At 36.0% G+C, this 16130-nt stretch overlaps 1 protein-coding gene across 9 annotated transcripts in view; it reads left to right on the top strand.

The window, feature by feature from the left end:
• EBF1 (EBF transcription factor 1) overlaps window positions 1–16130 on the top strand; it is a 271478-nt gene that overhangs the window by 242259 nt on the left and 13089 nt on the right. For all 9 annotated transcript variants that reach the window (XM_071758426.1, XM_071758427.1, XM_071758425.1 and 6 more), the window contains exons 12-13: window positions 14872–14937; window positions 15539–15716. In XM_071758426.1, the coding sequence (XP_071614527.1) occupies window positions 14872–14937; window positions 15539–15716 (244 nt within the window). The remainder of the gene's footprint in view (window positions 1–14871; window positions 14938–15538; window positions 15717–16130) is intronic.

The following is a 16130-nucleotide window of genomic DNA, read 5'->3' as shown; positions in this document are numbered from 1 at the left end:
CTGTGAGCTAGATTTGAAACACAACCATCCTAAATGATTAAATAATAATGACTCCTCTTTATATGCAATATCCAGAATTTATTTGCCATTTTTACCAGTCTTTCAACTCATTGCTTGCACTTAATTAAGTGCAAGATTGTTCATTCTGTGTCGGAGTCATCACATTGACCCCCTCAAGGATCTGACATCCTCTCTCAGTCTGTTGTTTAAATGCTCTCTTTAGGGGATGCTTTTTCCCTTCTGAAAGGGACCTTTACTTCAAGTTTCTCTCCATGGAAATAAGAGTGGATCCTCTCCCTGTCTCTAGAACACAGGAACCTCCCTGCTGAGCTGAGAGCACAGAGAACCAGGCTCCCCCTTCCCTTCAGCTCCTTTTCTCTGGTCAATTAGACTGCCTCCAAGACATGTCCCACCTCTTCATTTAGTACTCTAATAGAAGACAGGTGGTTATTAGGAATTGATGGCTGGCAAAAGCAGCTGTCTTTTCACATATGACATTCCACAGATCTTCCCTTTAACACCCATCATGACATTGGTATTGTTTATATTGCAAATAAAGTGTTTCTCTAAATGTGGGTGAGTTGGCCCAGGCTTGCTAATGGAAGTTAAAATAGAAATTAAGTCAAAACCTCTCAGGATGGCTGCTTCAGACAGACCTGGCTGCTTCAGAATGGAAATTCTGAAATGGATCTCCATTTGTTACTCAAGATGCTGTATTTTAACCTAAGTTAGTAACTTTCATCTAAGAAAACTTTCCCCCCTCCCCCACTGAGGAAAGGCTGTTAGAAAACTTCTATACTAAGTATAGGAAGTAGTAAGGGGGAGCATGTGAAGATGAGCTGTTGTAATTCATCTGTATAGCAAGGATGGCATGAGATGTGTTTGGTAGATTCTGAGCTGTACTGTAAAATTTATAGGAATGAGGGGCCAGAGTTAAAGTAAGTACAGAAAGATTAACAGCTGGTTTTTTGTTTTGTTTTCTTTTCTTTTTCATTTCTTTACATTTGAGGCATTTGGTTGGTTGAAGGCCTTGTTTGAGTTTGTTTTAATTTACCCAATTGAAATCCTGTTCTATTTACCCTATTATTTAATTTATTCTATTGAAAATACTCAGAGAGAGAATTTCAAAGCTCATGAGAAGATGATGACCAAGAAGCCTGAGGTTACAGTGAAAGTATCCCCCTTTTGGGGTGATGCATGTCAGAGGCATGTATGGGAATATGCAAAGAGTCTGAACTAAGAGAGAGCTGAGTGAAAGAGCCACAGAGCTCACTGGATGGCAGAGCCACGTACAAAGGGCTGGCAAGGAGCCCTTTCCTTTCTGAAGGTCAGCAGTGTGCATACACATTTCAGTGAGTTTTCTTTGTAAGTGGGTCAGCATTTACTCAGCAAATGATTAGAACAGATGGTGTAATTTAGAATCTATGACTAAACTTTTAATAGATCAGGGCTAACACAATGACAGGGAGTTCTGCATTATTCTCCATTCCTGATTTCTGCTTTGCCTTGGGGTAAAAATCGTGCCTGGGTTTGGGTTTTCTCGTCTGCACATTCCATCTGAGCAACTTGAACCACTTGTTTGAGCATCCTGTAAGAGGGACCCCTGCGTTTCTCTGTTCCTGTATCCTTGTTATTATTGTTTTCAAATGCAATAATTAACTGAGGGTGGCAGGAAGATACAAAATTGGTAAACATGATCCCTTCAAGGAGCAGAGCTTTTTGAAGGAAAAAGCCACAGTTTGAAGAAAGTAACAAAGGCTGCATTTGTGTATTTTGCTCCACGGAGCTGAAAATATCTAGTAAATTGATCCCGTGGGAGTAATAAATACACATTACTTTATCTTGTACTTCATGTCCTATACCCCTGAGCCTTGATAGAACAACACCACTTAATAGACTTAAAAAAAGAGTAATTACAGTCATTGGTTGTGTGATATTTCAGCCCTTCCAGCCCTGCCTGACCTTCTAATTTAGCTCACCGTGTCTAACTAATGCATTTATATTCATCTTTTATGAAGCATGTGTAGTACAAAATTGACTTTGCAGCCTTTAGCAAGCTGTCTTACCAGGTTTAGGATGTGGCTGAGTACAGTGCTGTATAGCATATGTACATTTACATCAGGATCTTGCATGCATATGGTTCTGATCAACTATTACTTTTTATCCTTCTGGAAATAAAATAAAAAATATTTATTCCATTTCATCCTCTCCTCTCCTTTTTAAAGCTTTTATTCATGGCGGCATTATTTACAGCTAAACATGCAGGCAGCAAGATGCAAGCATTTTAAAAATGATTACCATTAATGTTTCTACTTGTCAGAAGTGCTTAAATTTTCCTGCACTTTGTCTAAAAACTTAGTACTTTTACCTTTTAAGAATTACAAATTTATAAGATCTTACCACGCTGATTTACAAACACGGCTGACAGTTTATGATGAATGATGTTGCAAAATGTGCAATATGTTTCTCTGTCATTTCTATGCATGTGTATATTAAGAAGAAGATTAAGAAGAGAGAGAACCCCCCTCTGAAAGAAACCCTTGAGTTAGAGAGCACAAACATCTCTCTTCTGCGTTTCCTCATAACTTCCTGCTCACTTCACTCAGCCAGTGGAGCACAATTGTTCTCTGTGCATTTTCTTCCACCATATGGTATCCTCATTACCATACACTAAGGGTCCATATGGGGAACTTGTGAAGTGAACTGTATTCATTTTAACTGCCAGATGAGCAGCCTTTTGCTTTGCAAGCTTAGCTTAAGTCATCTGCTGTCTTTATGTTGTTATGGCAACACAGCACCAATAAAAAATTCTAATCTACTGTAAGTGTCTGGGATCACAGTATTTTAAATGCTTGCCGTAACTGTCCTCTAAGAGATGTTGTTCTCTTAGTATGACAAAGGGTTATTGTCAATTCCAGCAGGTGGCAGTAAAGAAATTTTCTTTTTTTTCTTTTTTTTTTTTTTTTTAATCTTAAAAAATATATACATATTTCCATTTCCCCATCTCTCCCCACCTCCAACAGTCACGGAGTTACGCAACATGGTCAGTCCTCTATATTTCCTAGGTTTTCTGATAGTGAGGTCAGAATTGCAGGTGATACTTTTAGGCTGCAATTCAAATACCAAAGGCAGTAAATTATGAAAACTGTGGTGGCAGCTCATGCGCAGTGGTGACAGAGCTCAAGTAGCACCTCTGAACCCTCCAGAGCCTACAGCTAGTTCAGTTTTGGAGCTGTTTTTAAGCTACCTTTCCAAAGTCCTGAATCAAACACCAAGCTAATTAAGAATATCTTACTATAATAGAAGCAGGCAGCAGCATCCTTAAATATAAATCATTTTCACCTCTGCAGGCCACATGATATGTTGCCTCTCTGTCTCTCTGTACTGAAAGTGAATGTTTGTAGTCTCAGTTCATCAGTTCACATTAGCCTCATGCTGAATATTTAAACACAGAACAATTTGAACACACCATGAAGAGAGACAGTGACTGCACTTTCACTTGGAACAGCAAGAGCTCATCTAATAATAATTTAGTAAATCAGGCATTTAGTGGCTCAGTTGTACACTGTTGTGCCAAATAATATTCACTTCAACTGTATGCTGGTGAAACTGAAATTCAGACTCCAGTCACATGGCACATTTTTGCTCAATGGAGTGATGAAATGGAAAATCACCCTCCCAATAGACTGTTCAAATGTAGTGATTTGTCAAAAATATAGCAGAGTGACAATATAAACAGGATTTGGTTCAATGTGGCACAATCTATTCTAATTAGGCTTTTCTTATTGTGGTTTCCTCTGCACAGTATATCTGATAATTCAGGATTTGAATTTACATCTTCAGTTTATTTCATATATGGGCGGAGACCGGATGTGAGTAGTTATTGCATATGAACAGTTCTTAAAGGCCTGGTCATGTGGGAAGTGTGGTGAGACCTTTATTGCCATATTTTGAGCCCTGGCTCCCAGGGAACACCATGCCCTTAGGAGCAATGGGGAAACGCAGCTGCTGCCTTTCCTCCTCATAAAGTGCTGTGGATGTTACTTCTCCATAGCATGAAAACAATGTTAGATTAATTTCTCTGTTTAAGAATACCAGGATTTGTAGAAAGTGGTAATATCCTATATTAGACTAACTGATATGACTGGAGATAAGCAGGCAAGCTTTTGAATACCCAAGACTTGCTTTCTGTATGCTGACTGTACCTTTTCTTGCCTATATAAGTGCATCTAATAAAAGCTATTACCTTACCCTCCAAAATTTGCCTTGGTTATAACCATAGACCATTGTGACTTCAGCCAAAGAGCTGTGCTTTAAAGCTTTTTCTGATGAAGATGGGGGAGAAAGAATATATTTCCTAGAAACTGTGTTGTGAAGTTTAATTTGTTCTCAATAAAGTGGTGCTTTGAGATCTTTTAATGCAAGGCATTACAGAAGCGTGAAGTAATGTCTATAATCTCACCTACAGTCTCCATTTCTAGCCTAGTTTTAGGTGTTATGCAGTGGTTTACGTGGTGATGTAAAATATGATTGCCATGTATTTCTCACAACACAGTCCAATTGAGCAGCAGAAAAAGCATCTCCCTAACCATCATGATGCCATTTAGCAGGGAGTGCTGGAAGCAATAGGATGCCTGTTGTCGTAATTCTTCCAAGAAGAATATTTCTTCTTCTAAGAAATACAGAGCTCCACAATCTATACTCAAGTGCTGACACTTGGAAACTCAAACATTTTGGTAAAATGAATCAAGCAGTAATGTTTCTTTTATGAGATCTCCTCACGGGAAGGGGAGGTTTGGCACCATTTGGAGATAAGACTCAGTGATCCATCATAGCAAAGTCAGCTGTCCTGGTGTGTCTCATAGGTCACTCGATCGAACCAGTGGCTCTTACAAGTTTATTATTGCTTATGGAACAGTAATTGAGGCACCATGGTTAAAAATTACCTGGTCTAATAGGCAGTGAACAATTTGCACTCAATACAATTATAAGCCAAATCATTCATTTCATAACACTTGCACTAATTTATTTGTTGACCTTTTAATATCTATAGCTCTTCAGTGGTATTAACTGCAACTCAGACAAAATCTCTTGTTCATTTAACTTTCATTGATTTTTTTTTTCCATTGAGGCAATAACAGTTGTTTGAGTACTACCTTTTCTTTCTGTTGTAAAAGTTAATCATGTTGATGTAACTCAGCTGGACTGAAATGTCCTCTAAGTACAATAGCTTTACAATCTCGTGCTACTTGTATAAACATGAATATGAATTTTGGATTTATTTTAAAGGATGTTTTAGAATGTATTTGTGACTACAGATGATAAATTATATGCTTGCTAAGGGGAGAATGAAAACAAAACCCAGAACCTCTTTTTAAAGTGATGCCATTTACATGTAGCACATTTTTTGCTCATGTATATACAGAAAATTTGGAATTTGTTAATTTTGTTCTTTAGCAGCTAAGGATCTTTACTAATAATGTTATGTTCATAATTTCACTGAACATAGCACTTTGTCTCTTGAAGTCCTAGCATTTTACAGATGTGCTTAGTTTTTAAAAATGTGAACTTCAGAGAAATAAAATGCTTGTAAATGTATTTTAAAATCAAATCATAAAGAAATTATACTAATATTTTGATAATTTGAATTTTCTTTCCTTTTTGTCCCCTTTAAAGTAGCACTGGAGCTAAAAGTTTGATGAATAAAAAGGTTACCCAAATATTGACATATTTTGAAAAAAACAGTGATGAGTTATGAAACACTTCCATAAGATATCATGGCATAGTGACAGTTGTAATTTTTTCACTCATCACTGAAAAGGAGCCTAGATAGTGTAAAAAGGTGTGCCTGCTTTTACTTCGTGGAGGCTATAGAAAAATGCACAGAAAAATACAGCTATCTCTGTGAAATAGATACATTTAATTTCTTAAACACATGGTTATTCAACATTTGTCTTTAGATAATTCTGGATGCTTTTTAATCCTGTAAATAATAAAAAAATAAATTAATGTATCAGGATAAAAATGTCTTGTATCTGCTAAAAAGATGAAATTTTTTTAGAGTATATGCTGGGAGGTACTTCATTGAAGTGGTCTTTCTGAGCTGAAGTCTCTTTCTACAATAAAATACTCTAAGTCCTTTGAACACATAGTTATAAAATATAATTGTTACATATTTGGCATTTTATACCTCCCTAGAAATTACCACTTGGTATCAACACCTAATCTATGGTCTGTCTTTTCATTTCAATTGACTCTGAAGTGGTCTTTCATTGTAATGAGAATGCCCCTTTCAAGAGACTTCTTTTAATTATACTGATGATAAAATGTAAGTGAAAGTAGTCATTTGTAGGGGTTATGACTGAGCAGAGTTTTAACTGTAATACTAAAACCTACCAACGTTATTCCAGTCTCTATTTCAACATTTTTATGCACTCACTTTCCACAGAACATCGGGGAATATCATTGTAGGTCAGAATTTCAATGCGTCTTATTTTTCAGTTTTCCTCCTGCTATTAAAAGTAACTTGAACTTTCAGTTTCCAACTACTAACACTTACTACCTGAAGTGTGCAACCCAGAAAAGTAACAGTTTCACAGATCTTAATGGTATGCTGGTTGTATTTTTTGGTTTGGTTTCTTTGGGTTTTTTTCACCTTCATTATAAGTAAGGAAGGTGGGTCTTTAATTGTATAGGTGAACACATTTTTTTTTTTTTTTACAGAACATAGCTAATTTGGCACACTTAGGTATTTATATGGGAAAGTATTAATAAAGAACAATTCTGAAAATTAACTGAACAAAACATGGGTGTACTATTTAATTGCTAGATAGCTCTGCTGGTATAAGTCAGAAGACATTCTTGCCTTGGAATAACAAACGTAATTATATATAGAGAGATTTAAATTCAGTCAAGTGAATTATTTCACCCAATCCATTCTAGATTTGACCAATTTGGAGAACAATTTTAAAGTGATAAAACTTGACTACTGTTTGGAAAGTCTGTGTGTACAAACGATAGAAAAGAGGTATCAGCCTCACTTTTTACCAAGTAATTTTTTTTTTACTCTTATAAATGCATCACTGGATAACTACGTTGTGCCACACACAGGACCACAAGCCAAATTTAATCTTTTTTTGATCCCTAGTATTCCAGTGGATTTTTCTAATGGGCATGATAGTATGTTCTGCAGAATAAAGCTTCTAAAACAGCCCATGCAGTATTTCTGAATGATGGTCTCAGAATTTAGTTTCTCTTCATTTTTCCAAATTTTTTTTAAGTTTACTTAGGTCCAGACCTTTCCAATAATTCAAAACCTTCTCTTCTTCTATAAGGAGACTTTGACAACTTTGCAAAAATATATGGGTATAAAATGGTCAGGAGAAGACTTTGAGTAATAACTCTTTTTCCTTGCAACTCTCATCTGCAGCTGTTTTCAAGAAATGGAAATGATAATACTATAAAGAGCAGAGGAAGAACTATCACAAAATCTTATATATGCAAAAAAAATTTTAAAAGCAGCCCTGAAACATAAATGCTCATTAATCTCAATAATGAACATCAACTTCAAAGTGCTGTAGATGTTGGTAAAATAGTTTGGGGTAAATTTTCAAAAAAACTGTCTGAGGTTCCTGTTTGAGATTGTTTCGTACATGTCTCTTCACATATTTTGCCCAGGGACTGAAGGTAGCTGTGATACATATGGAAAATGTAGAATATGAAACACTTTTTAGTTCATTGAAGAAAGTGTTTGAGGTCAGAAAGAAGAAGATAATCTAATTTTATCATTTGTTCATGGATAAATCAGGAAAAATCTTTTTGTTGTCTAGGTAGATGGAAATATATGAGTCTCTGTAAACTGGTGAGATCGAGGAATTTCTGTAAAGGAAGCTGGTGAAGAACTTTTTGCTAGATATTTAATTGAGTTCATTTTGACTTATTCATAATCTACTATGTATGTTGTCTGTTTTTTCTTCTGATTAATCACTGAATCTGACAGATTGATCATACAACAAAAGATGGAATTGCATAAGTAAGGAGAAGTTTGTGCAGAAGAACTTGTATTTACATGCTGGGATAAATAATGCAGCCTTTTGAACATCATGCAAAATGTATTTCCTTGCATGGTCTCACTATTTGTCCAACTGAGGGTATCTGTCCTCAGATCCTCACAGGGTGAGGAATAACCTATGGGAAGTTCTGTAGAAGGTGCTAGAGAATTACCACAGCATTGATTTATTAAAGACAATGTTGGTGAGAACCAAATATGAACTCTACCAGCTACAAGATGATGTAGGATGTGATTAGACATAAGAGTACAATGTAGTTATAATATCTGCCAGCCCTGTGTGTCTGGAAGGTAGATCAGCTTTATGAATTAATATTAGGTGAGTGGGAAGGGCTTCTTCAGGTAGCTATAAATGCCTTTTTCTGGTAAAATTAGGGGTCTGGGGCAAGACATAGTGTAAATAAACTTAGAAAAATCAAAGTGCTACAGCTATGTGACAGACATAGATATGAGTCAAGTAATCATTGTTGGATAAAGTCCCTAAAAGAGGTGATTTAAGCACTGTCAGAGTGGTTTTAGTTCTGCGTATCTGCTTTCCCATACCCACTCTTCTCCCTTTGACTCAGAGACCCAACATTAGCAGAGAACTCCAAAGCTTTTAGCGACACAGCCATCCAAATTAATCGCCAGATGCTTCAGTTGATGATAATACGGTGGGAGCATCCAGACTCTCAAATGTCAGTTTGTTCAAAGAGTTATTCCAATGCAACTATATTAATGCTGGTTTATTCCATGCCATGCTACTGTATATCTGGATGAAGTACACATCTGTGCTGGCTGGTAATTCTCTTGCTATTGTTATGTGCCCATCATTTATAGAAATCAAGACCAGCAGCATGAGTGCTGTGGATTAAAAAGGGAGGCTGATATCTTTGTTTAGTATCTAAGTACACCATATTGTGAGGAGGATAATAGGGGTAAGATGGGAGACTTGAAAGGACAGACTTACAGGTGATTGTCCTAATTTTGTTTCTTTCTTTGTCAGCAGTATTTGTAATGGAGATTGTTTAAATAGGATGTGTTTTCCCTATTGCAATGCATTTATCACCTTTGTGGTTAAAAGGTGTTTTAATCATCAATTCTCAATATTTATGGCTAGATGCCTGCTTGAATTTGCACTTCAATGTTTGTTCTTTCTGCTGCCTCATATAGACTTTCTATATTTTATTTATAAGGTTGGCTCACTGTGGAGCAGGTGGTAAGGTCATGCATGACTGTTTTTAGTGCTATAGATTTAGGCTTTGATTTTCAGTTTGGGTAAAGGCTGATGAGACCACAATGGCTTGGAAAGGCTAGGGTTCTAGCTCACTCTGTAAACTTATTTTCTGGAAATTGCCATTGAAATTCAGTGACAGGAATTCAGTGCACTTACATCTTATAGCGGTAAGCATAAGCTTTTTTTTTTTTTTTTTACCTCTCAAGTGAAATATGTTGTCTTTCTCTCTCATTTTGCCTTCCTGTCTTTGTAATATCTATATGGTGTTTACTTCTTCAGTATGATTCAATTATAATATATGGAAACAATTCAGTCGTTTGTTTGCTAGAGAAGTTTTCTTCTTTGTGTGACTACAAACATCTTTTTAGTGAAATGGCCCTGTTATTTTATACTTCCCATTAGGCTGGCATAGTTCCCTCACTTTTACAGTAAATGGAGGATCTTTACATTTTGAATGGCTTTTATGAGTCTTTATAAAACTATAATTGATGAAAATGATACAATAATGCAGTACTCAGTGTAGATGAGGAGAGATGAGAGGTTCTAGACAGGCTGAAACTCCTGTGTACCAAGCTAGATGGATGGCATTTTGTCCATGGCATCCTTCTAATTGGCTTTATGCCCAAATGTTGTTTTTTTCTTTAGACTTGAAAGAGATGTTCACAATTTTATCTTTATCTTTAAAAACATACTGCATACACAATTTTTAAAGGTTAAGTTTAAAACTTGGTCCTATCACATTCTTAATTAGCACTTTTATAGTTTCAGCCATTTAAGAACAAAAGAAAAGTTTGAGCGCAAATTATTGCAATTTGGACTTGAAATTTTAGATTATGACCCATTCCAAGGTGAAGAAGGGAACTGGAGTCTGAGGTTCAGCATTTTGACTCTGCTGAAGAGTTTTTCTTCTTGCGAGTAGCCGTGAGAGTAGGAAGTTAGAAGGCAGAGCCAAGAGGTCAGACATAAGAGTCAAGGAAGTATGAATGACATCATCATCCCTAAGTACCCTCTCAGAAGATGAATGAGCTCTCTCGTATTACAATGCTAAAGAGCATTAGAAGGTGATATGATATCTAGACAACACATAAGATAAATGCCTCAGAGTATGTTAGAACAGCTTCCCCTTCATGCCCTCCACAAGTACATAAATCCTCTGGTGGTCTCAACAATACAAAATGAGGCTGATGAGTATTATATATTGTGGTCAGCAACTTCTTGAGAAAATTGGTTTAGATTTAACAAGTACCTTGAATATTTTCTGATTTGGTTACTTAAACCAAATAACTCAGTGTAACTCTAGATACTGTATAGCTGATGAAACTCACAGCCCTTTTGGGACACAGTGTTTTTTTTCACAAGCTGCTGAATTAAAAGTGAGCAGATATCAACAGAAGTATCCTATGTTTTTTAATGCTGGCACAAAATATGTTTATCGTGATCAAACTTGACACAGAATGTTTGTGTCGTGATAAAACGTGAAATGCAAGTTTCATGATCTTAGTGGATCCCTTTTGAAGGGAATGCATGTCACACACAAAACATGCAAAATTGCTATAATGTTGGTTCAGGGTACACTCTGTCCGAACTTGATTCAGTCTGAATTTCAATCTTTGTGCTTCAAACGCAGTCATTTTGCAATGATTTATGTAATCTTTCCTACAATACTTCTGGAATATGCAAAGTTGCAGGAGACTTTGCTACCCAGACTCCTCCTTTGCTTATGTAAATATCACTTAGCATTTTCAGGAGGAAAAATGGATTAAAATACTTAATAGTACTCCTGTTTCAAAAATGAAAGAAGTAAACATCCCTAGTAAAAAATGAGCTCTGGGTTGTAATAAAGATGAAATCTTTATCTGTGGTGTGTTGCTACCTGGACAGTAGAGTTTTGTTGCATCATATTTAATCAGTAAAGTAATCTTTCCTCTTTTGAATAGTTGCAAATTATTCTTTTTCTAGAAATAAAACCATGCTCATTTGAAATAAAATTAAAGACAAGAAGATCTTCACTTTAGCTCTAACTATATCCTGTGAAGTCCTTTATTCTAAACCAAAATCTGTCAGCCTTCTAACATTAATAGAAGAGTAGCTCTGCCTTGAAAAATGCCCTCATAAATTAGATATTAGCTTTAGTCAAACTCTGTCTCTCTCAGAAAATATTTCCACTTGCATATTCAATTGGAAGGACCTTACATGATGCCCACTTACTGCTATGAAAATTTAGGCTTCTGAGATGAAGGCAAAGAAAAATTTCGGTGAACAAAAGAATATCAAGAATAACAGACCTTGAGCTTGTGCAGAGATTTCTTTTTATAGAATGTGGGTTTCACTCACTTTTTGATATGTCTGTCTGCTGCTCTGTCCACTTATCTATCTGTTTATCTGTTACCATTGCAGTGGTACCATGCAGTATCAATTGGATTTTAAAAAACATAGATCTTCTATATTAGCTGTCCTTTTTAATAATCCCTTTTACAAATTTAATCAATGCATTTTAATATACAATATAGTTTAAGTGCAATATACAATAAATATTGGATCTTCATCTTAAACATGCTCTAGCCTTTAAATTGTTAAAACTGCAGTGCCCTTTCAATCTACTTACATAATGTCATAAAATATACATTTCAAGGTAAATGAAGTCAGCTACTTCAATTTAGTCCCTCAAACTGGTAGTAAATGAGAGGTTAACACTATGGTGCCAAACCCATTATTGAGTAAATTTAGCACCTTGGACAGCTCTGTAAAATCTTTATTGCTTTCCTGACCCGCTCGTCATGTTCTGTCTGTGTGTTCAGTGGCTCTCAGCTCTGATTGAAAGGCAATATATTAGATCCCCAACACAAACATGCTCGGGGGCTGCTTCGCTGTGAGCGTAATGACACGGAGGTGAGAACAATTTTCTGGTCACCGCAATCCAAGCACCTTGCAAGGTCTGTTGCTCTAACTTATAGAGGACTTTTGGGGCTCCTTTGTATGTGGAATTGTGACAGTAGCTTCTATAGTAATTTAAGCAGAGTTGGAAAGGGTTTAAGATGCATTGGGAAAGCAAGAAGTTAATATCCTGAACGTGTCTGTGCGAGCGTTTTATTATGGTTTTTTTTTTTAAAGCTGGTTTATGTCTATGAGAACTACCGTCAGCTCTGGAATAGAAGATACCTCTATTTGACAAAGAAGTTTTTGTATAACATCTACATTGTACAATCTGAAAATGTCATAAACAAGAAATGCTTTTATTGTGTGAATAGATTGTTAGAGAAAGTATGAAACAAATTTACAGACTCTGGAAAATTAATACCATTGACTTGCTAGGAAAATTGAATGCTACTTGTTAGGCATATATTTGAATAAAACATCATGGCAATTAGTTTTATTTACATGGAATATGATATGGCATCGAAGAACTTCCAGTGTTTAAGAGCTGGAATATATTTGATATTAGGTAGAGCAGCTGTAAGATTCCTTGTAATTTCCTCATTTTTTCACATGGTATGCAATCTCTTTTTAGATGCATTCTAAGGTTTTCTGCTCAGCATTACATAAATAACTATGATTAGTCAGGTAGAGAAGAAATTACTACCTAAACTTTCTTTTTTTAAAGTAATTTGGCATAACGACAGCTTAGGTTAACAATATTCCAAAGCAGTTTGTGGGCTCTGTATCACATTCTGATTATGCATCAGTGAAATATATAGTGCAAAAAATTTCTAATGAAGTGAAATAAATCCTAGTTTGCAAAGTCAAACACCTGTGCTGTAACTCTCCACCTAACATCATGGATTGAAAAAGATAACATTTCTCAGGAACACCTAAGTTATTCTCTAGTTTTGTCTTCACCATGAGGCAAAAGAGCAACTCAGTGTTCTGATGATTCTGATAAAGCAACAAGGATTGATAGCACTTGGATACTCTTTGTAGACTGTCCATGATTATACTGAGAACTGTTGTGTTCAAGCTACACACACAAAACAACAACTACAAGAGAAAGCAAAAAGAAAAGAAAAAAACCCAAACAACTGAGAAAAAAGCCATGGCAATTTAACCCCTCAGAATCTCTTCCAAATGAAGTTATATAAAAATCCATCAATTATATATTACATCTCACTTCCTATGTGGAAAATAATTTAAATGTGGGTTCTGAGAGAGGGGTGTATACAGCAGAAGGCAAGCTTAAATGTTTACTGGGAGTACAAAAATCCTCCATCTCATTTTTGAATTTAGGGCATTATGTATGTCATAAGTAGTTACTGCAGTATGACAACTATTTTATCTTATATTATAGAGAATTTAAAATTGAAAAAAATGCTAATATGCATCTAAAAGCTTGTCATTTGAAGAGTTGTTCAGGGATTTTTGAAGAGGTTATGGTGACAGCAAAATGAACGCAATTATATCTCTATTTTCTGATCAGAGTCTACAGTATATAAAAATTGAGCATTACTGTTTCTTTTTGGTATAAAATATGGCTATTGTGTAAAATATTTTAAGTTTAAAAGTTAACTTTATAGAAAATTGTAAAATTCTTTAGAACTTCTACTATTTTTGTAAGTAATCTCTGGTGAAGAGCTAGTTTATTAGGGCAATACTTATGGGCTGGGAATTACAAAAATATACTGGTTTGCTTAACAGAGAGTCTCAAGTAGTTTTGGTTAAGCAACTGGGTATCTGATACATGCTTTGAAAAAATAAGAAAAAGATATTCTTCTGGGTTAATTCTGCAATACATTTCTACATTTCCTATCAGGATTGTTCATAGAGATTTTTTTCTGCACTGTAAAATGTAAGAATATAGGAAATTCTAATATTACTTGAATGCAGTTTAAAATATTTTAAGAAATATTAAATGAAGAGAAGTGATTAGGAAACCAGAGAAATTGCCCCAAATGGAGGGCTAAATCCCAGACTATTTTAAATGTTGCTGCCCATGCAGTGAATGTTTCCAGTGCATATATTTCCAGTAAATATGCAGTGAATATTTCCACACTACTGGGCCATTCTCTCACACTGCATATGTTTTCCTCTTGTGCATCATTTTATGTGCATGGGTCCTACCGTGACCCATCATATCAGGATACAAATCAAAGAAGTTGAAAGGTTACATTACCAGTAGCATAGAACTGATTGGATATCTTTTGAACGTGGCCTGCTGGGAAAGGTCACAATTCCTGCAGTATGCAATTAAGAGTAAAATAAACACATTGAAGGGATTCATAACATGCTCTGAATGACATTGATTGCAGTAATCTAGCAAATGACCTCAGGAATGTATTCTGCAATAAACCCATGAGTGGTTTATAGTGCAGATGGTAGAGACAATTGAGTGATGTATTTTATTTTGCAGCACCAATGATTCTCACCTTTTGACTTGATTAAGCATGTGTGTGAATAGGATGAACTAGTGATTTAACACCAGTCAGCGTTGCTGAGAATTGTTATAATTAAGGTGTGCCTGATTGAAGGAAAAAAAAAAAACCAAACCACAATATATGGTGCAACTAATAGAAGAGTATAAAATATTCTAATATTTGCTTTTCCCCACAAGGAGCTTATTGAACTCAGAGGAATGCATCTGTTTTTATATTGACAGGAAGTAATACTTAAGAGGGCTGCTGATTTAGTAGAAGCACTCTATGGTATGCCACATAATAACCAGGTAAATGCATTCTCCTTCAGCAATTCTAAACCATGGCTATTTCTTAGATATATAGATACGTCAGGGACTAAAGATATATGATACTACACTGTGAGAAAAAAATAAATATAGAGGGCAATGTCATACCCAGAGTGGGGTTTAGTTTGCTTGTTTTCTTTTTTTAAAGGATGTCAATTTAGTGCTTGTAAAAGCAATGTGCTATTAACCCTGGAGGCATTTGCCCACTTTCACCAGATACTATATAATATGGACAATGACCTGCATTATGTCTTGCCACCAGTGATTTTTCAGTCTCACTCTAAAGATAGCTTTAATGTGGGGTAAGCCCAGGCTCCAGCCCCATTCTGCCAGTTGGTGTTGTTAAACAGAAGTGTGGCCGCTGGGACCGAAACTTCCAGCTCTCTTAGCACAGATGTCAGGATTTATCAGCAAGACAGCAGATCTTATAAGCATTAGCTAGCAGCCAGCCAACTGGTTTAGAAAGAAAAGCATAGAGGGTTTGCCTTTGGACAGGGAACTGTTTCATTTTAGTGTGTAAGAAAAGGTTTGTCAGACTTTCACTGGTAACTCTTTTATTCTTTTTTACCTTCTTGCCCTCTAGGAAATAATCCTGAAAAGAGCAGCAGACATTGCAGAAGCACTCTACAGTGTCCCACGCAATCACAACCAGCTCCCTGCCCTTGCTAACACGTCTGTCCATGCAGGAATGATGGGAGTGAATTCCTTTAGTGGCCAACTAGCTGTCAATGTTTCCGAAGCCTCACAAGCCACCAATCAGGGTCAGGAGAAGAATCGGCTTCCTCCCTCTCTGTACCTTTTCTGATAAAAATGAAGAGCAGTGAAAGGAGTGATGGGTCAAAGCTGAGGGCTAGGAGCAAGTCTAGACAGACACCAACTCACATACCTGCATGATTTTTGAATGACAGGATACTCACATGGAATGGGGCTTTCTGTAGTGACTTTCCCCCAGTTTTGGATAAAACTTGCACATGTACCTCAATGGCTTTTCCTTCTGCTCAGAATAGCACTTGTATTCATGTGTAAATTCCACTAATTTTAAAAGGATTTCTATCAACTCGAGTATGTACTTAATGTTAAGTACTTGCTCATATATTTTCCTGACAATCCTGATATCCTGACCTGGATGATCTCTCAGTCTGGGCCTTCTATAGTATTTCTTTATAACACAAAAG

The sequence above is a fragment of the Heliangelus exortis genome, chromosome 15 (genome assembly GCF_036169615.1).
Source record: "Heliangelus exortis chromosome 15, bHelExo1.hap1, whole genome shotgun sequence".
Lineage (NCBI taxonomy): Eukaryota > Metazoa > Chordata > Aves > Apodiformes > Trochilidae > Heliangelus > Heliangelus exortis.
This window is presented reverse-complemented; position numbering and strand designations above follow the sequence as displayed.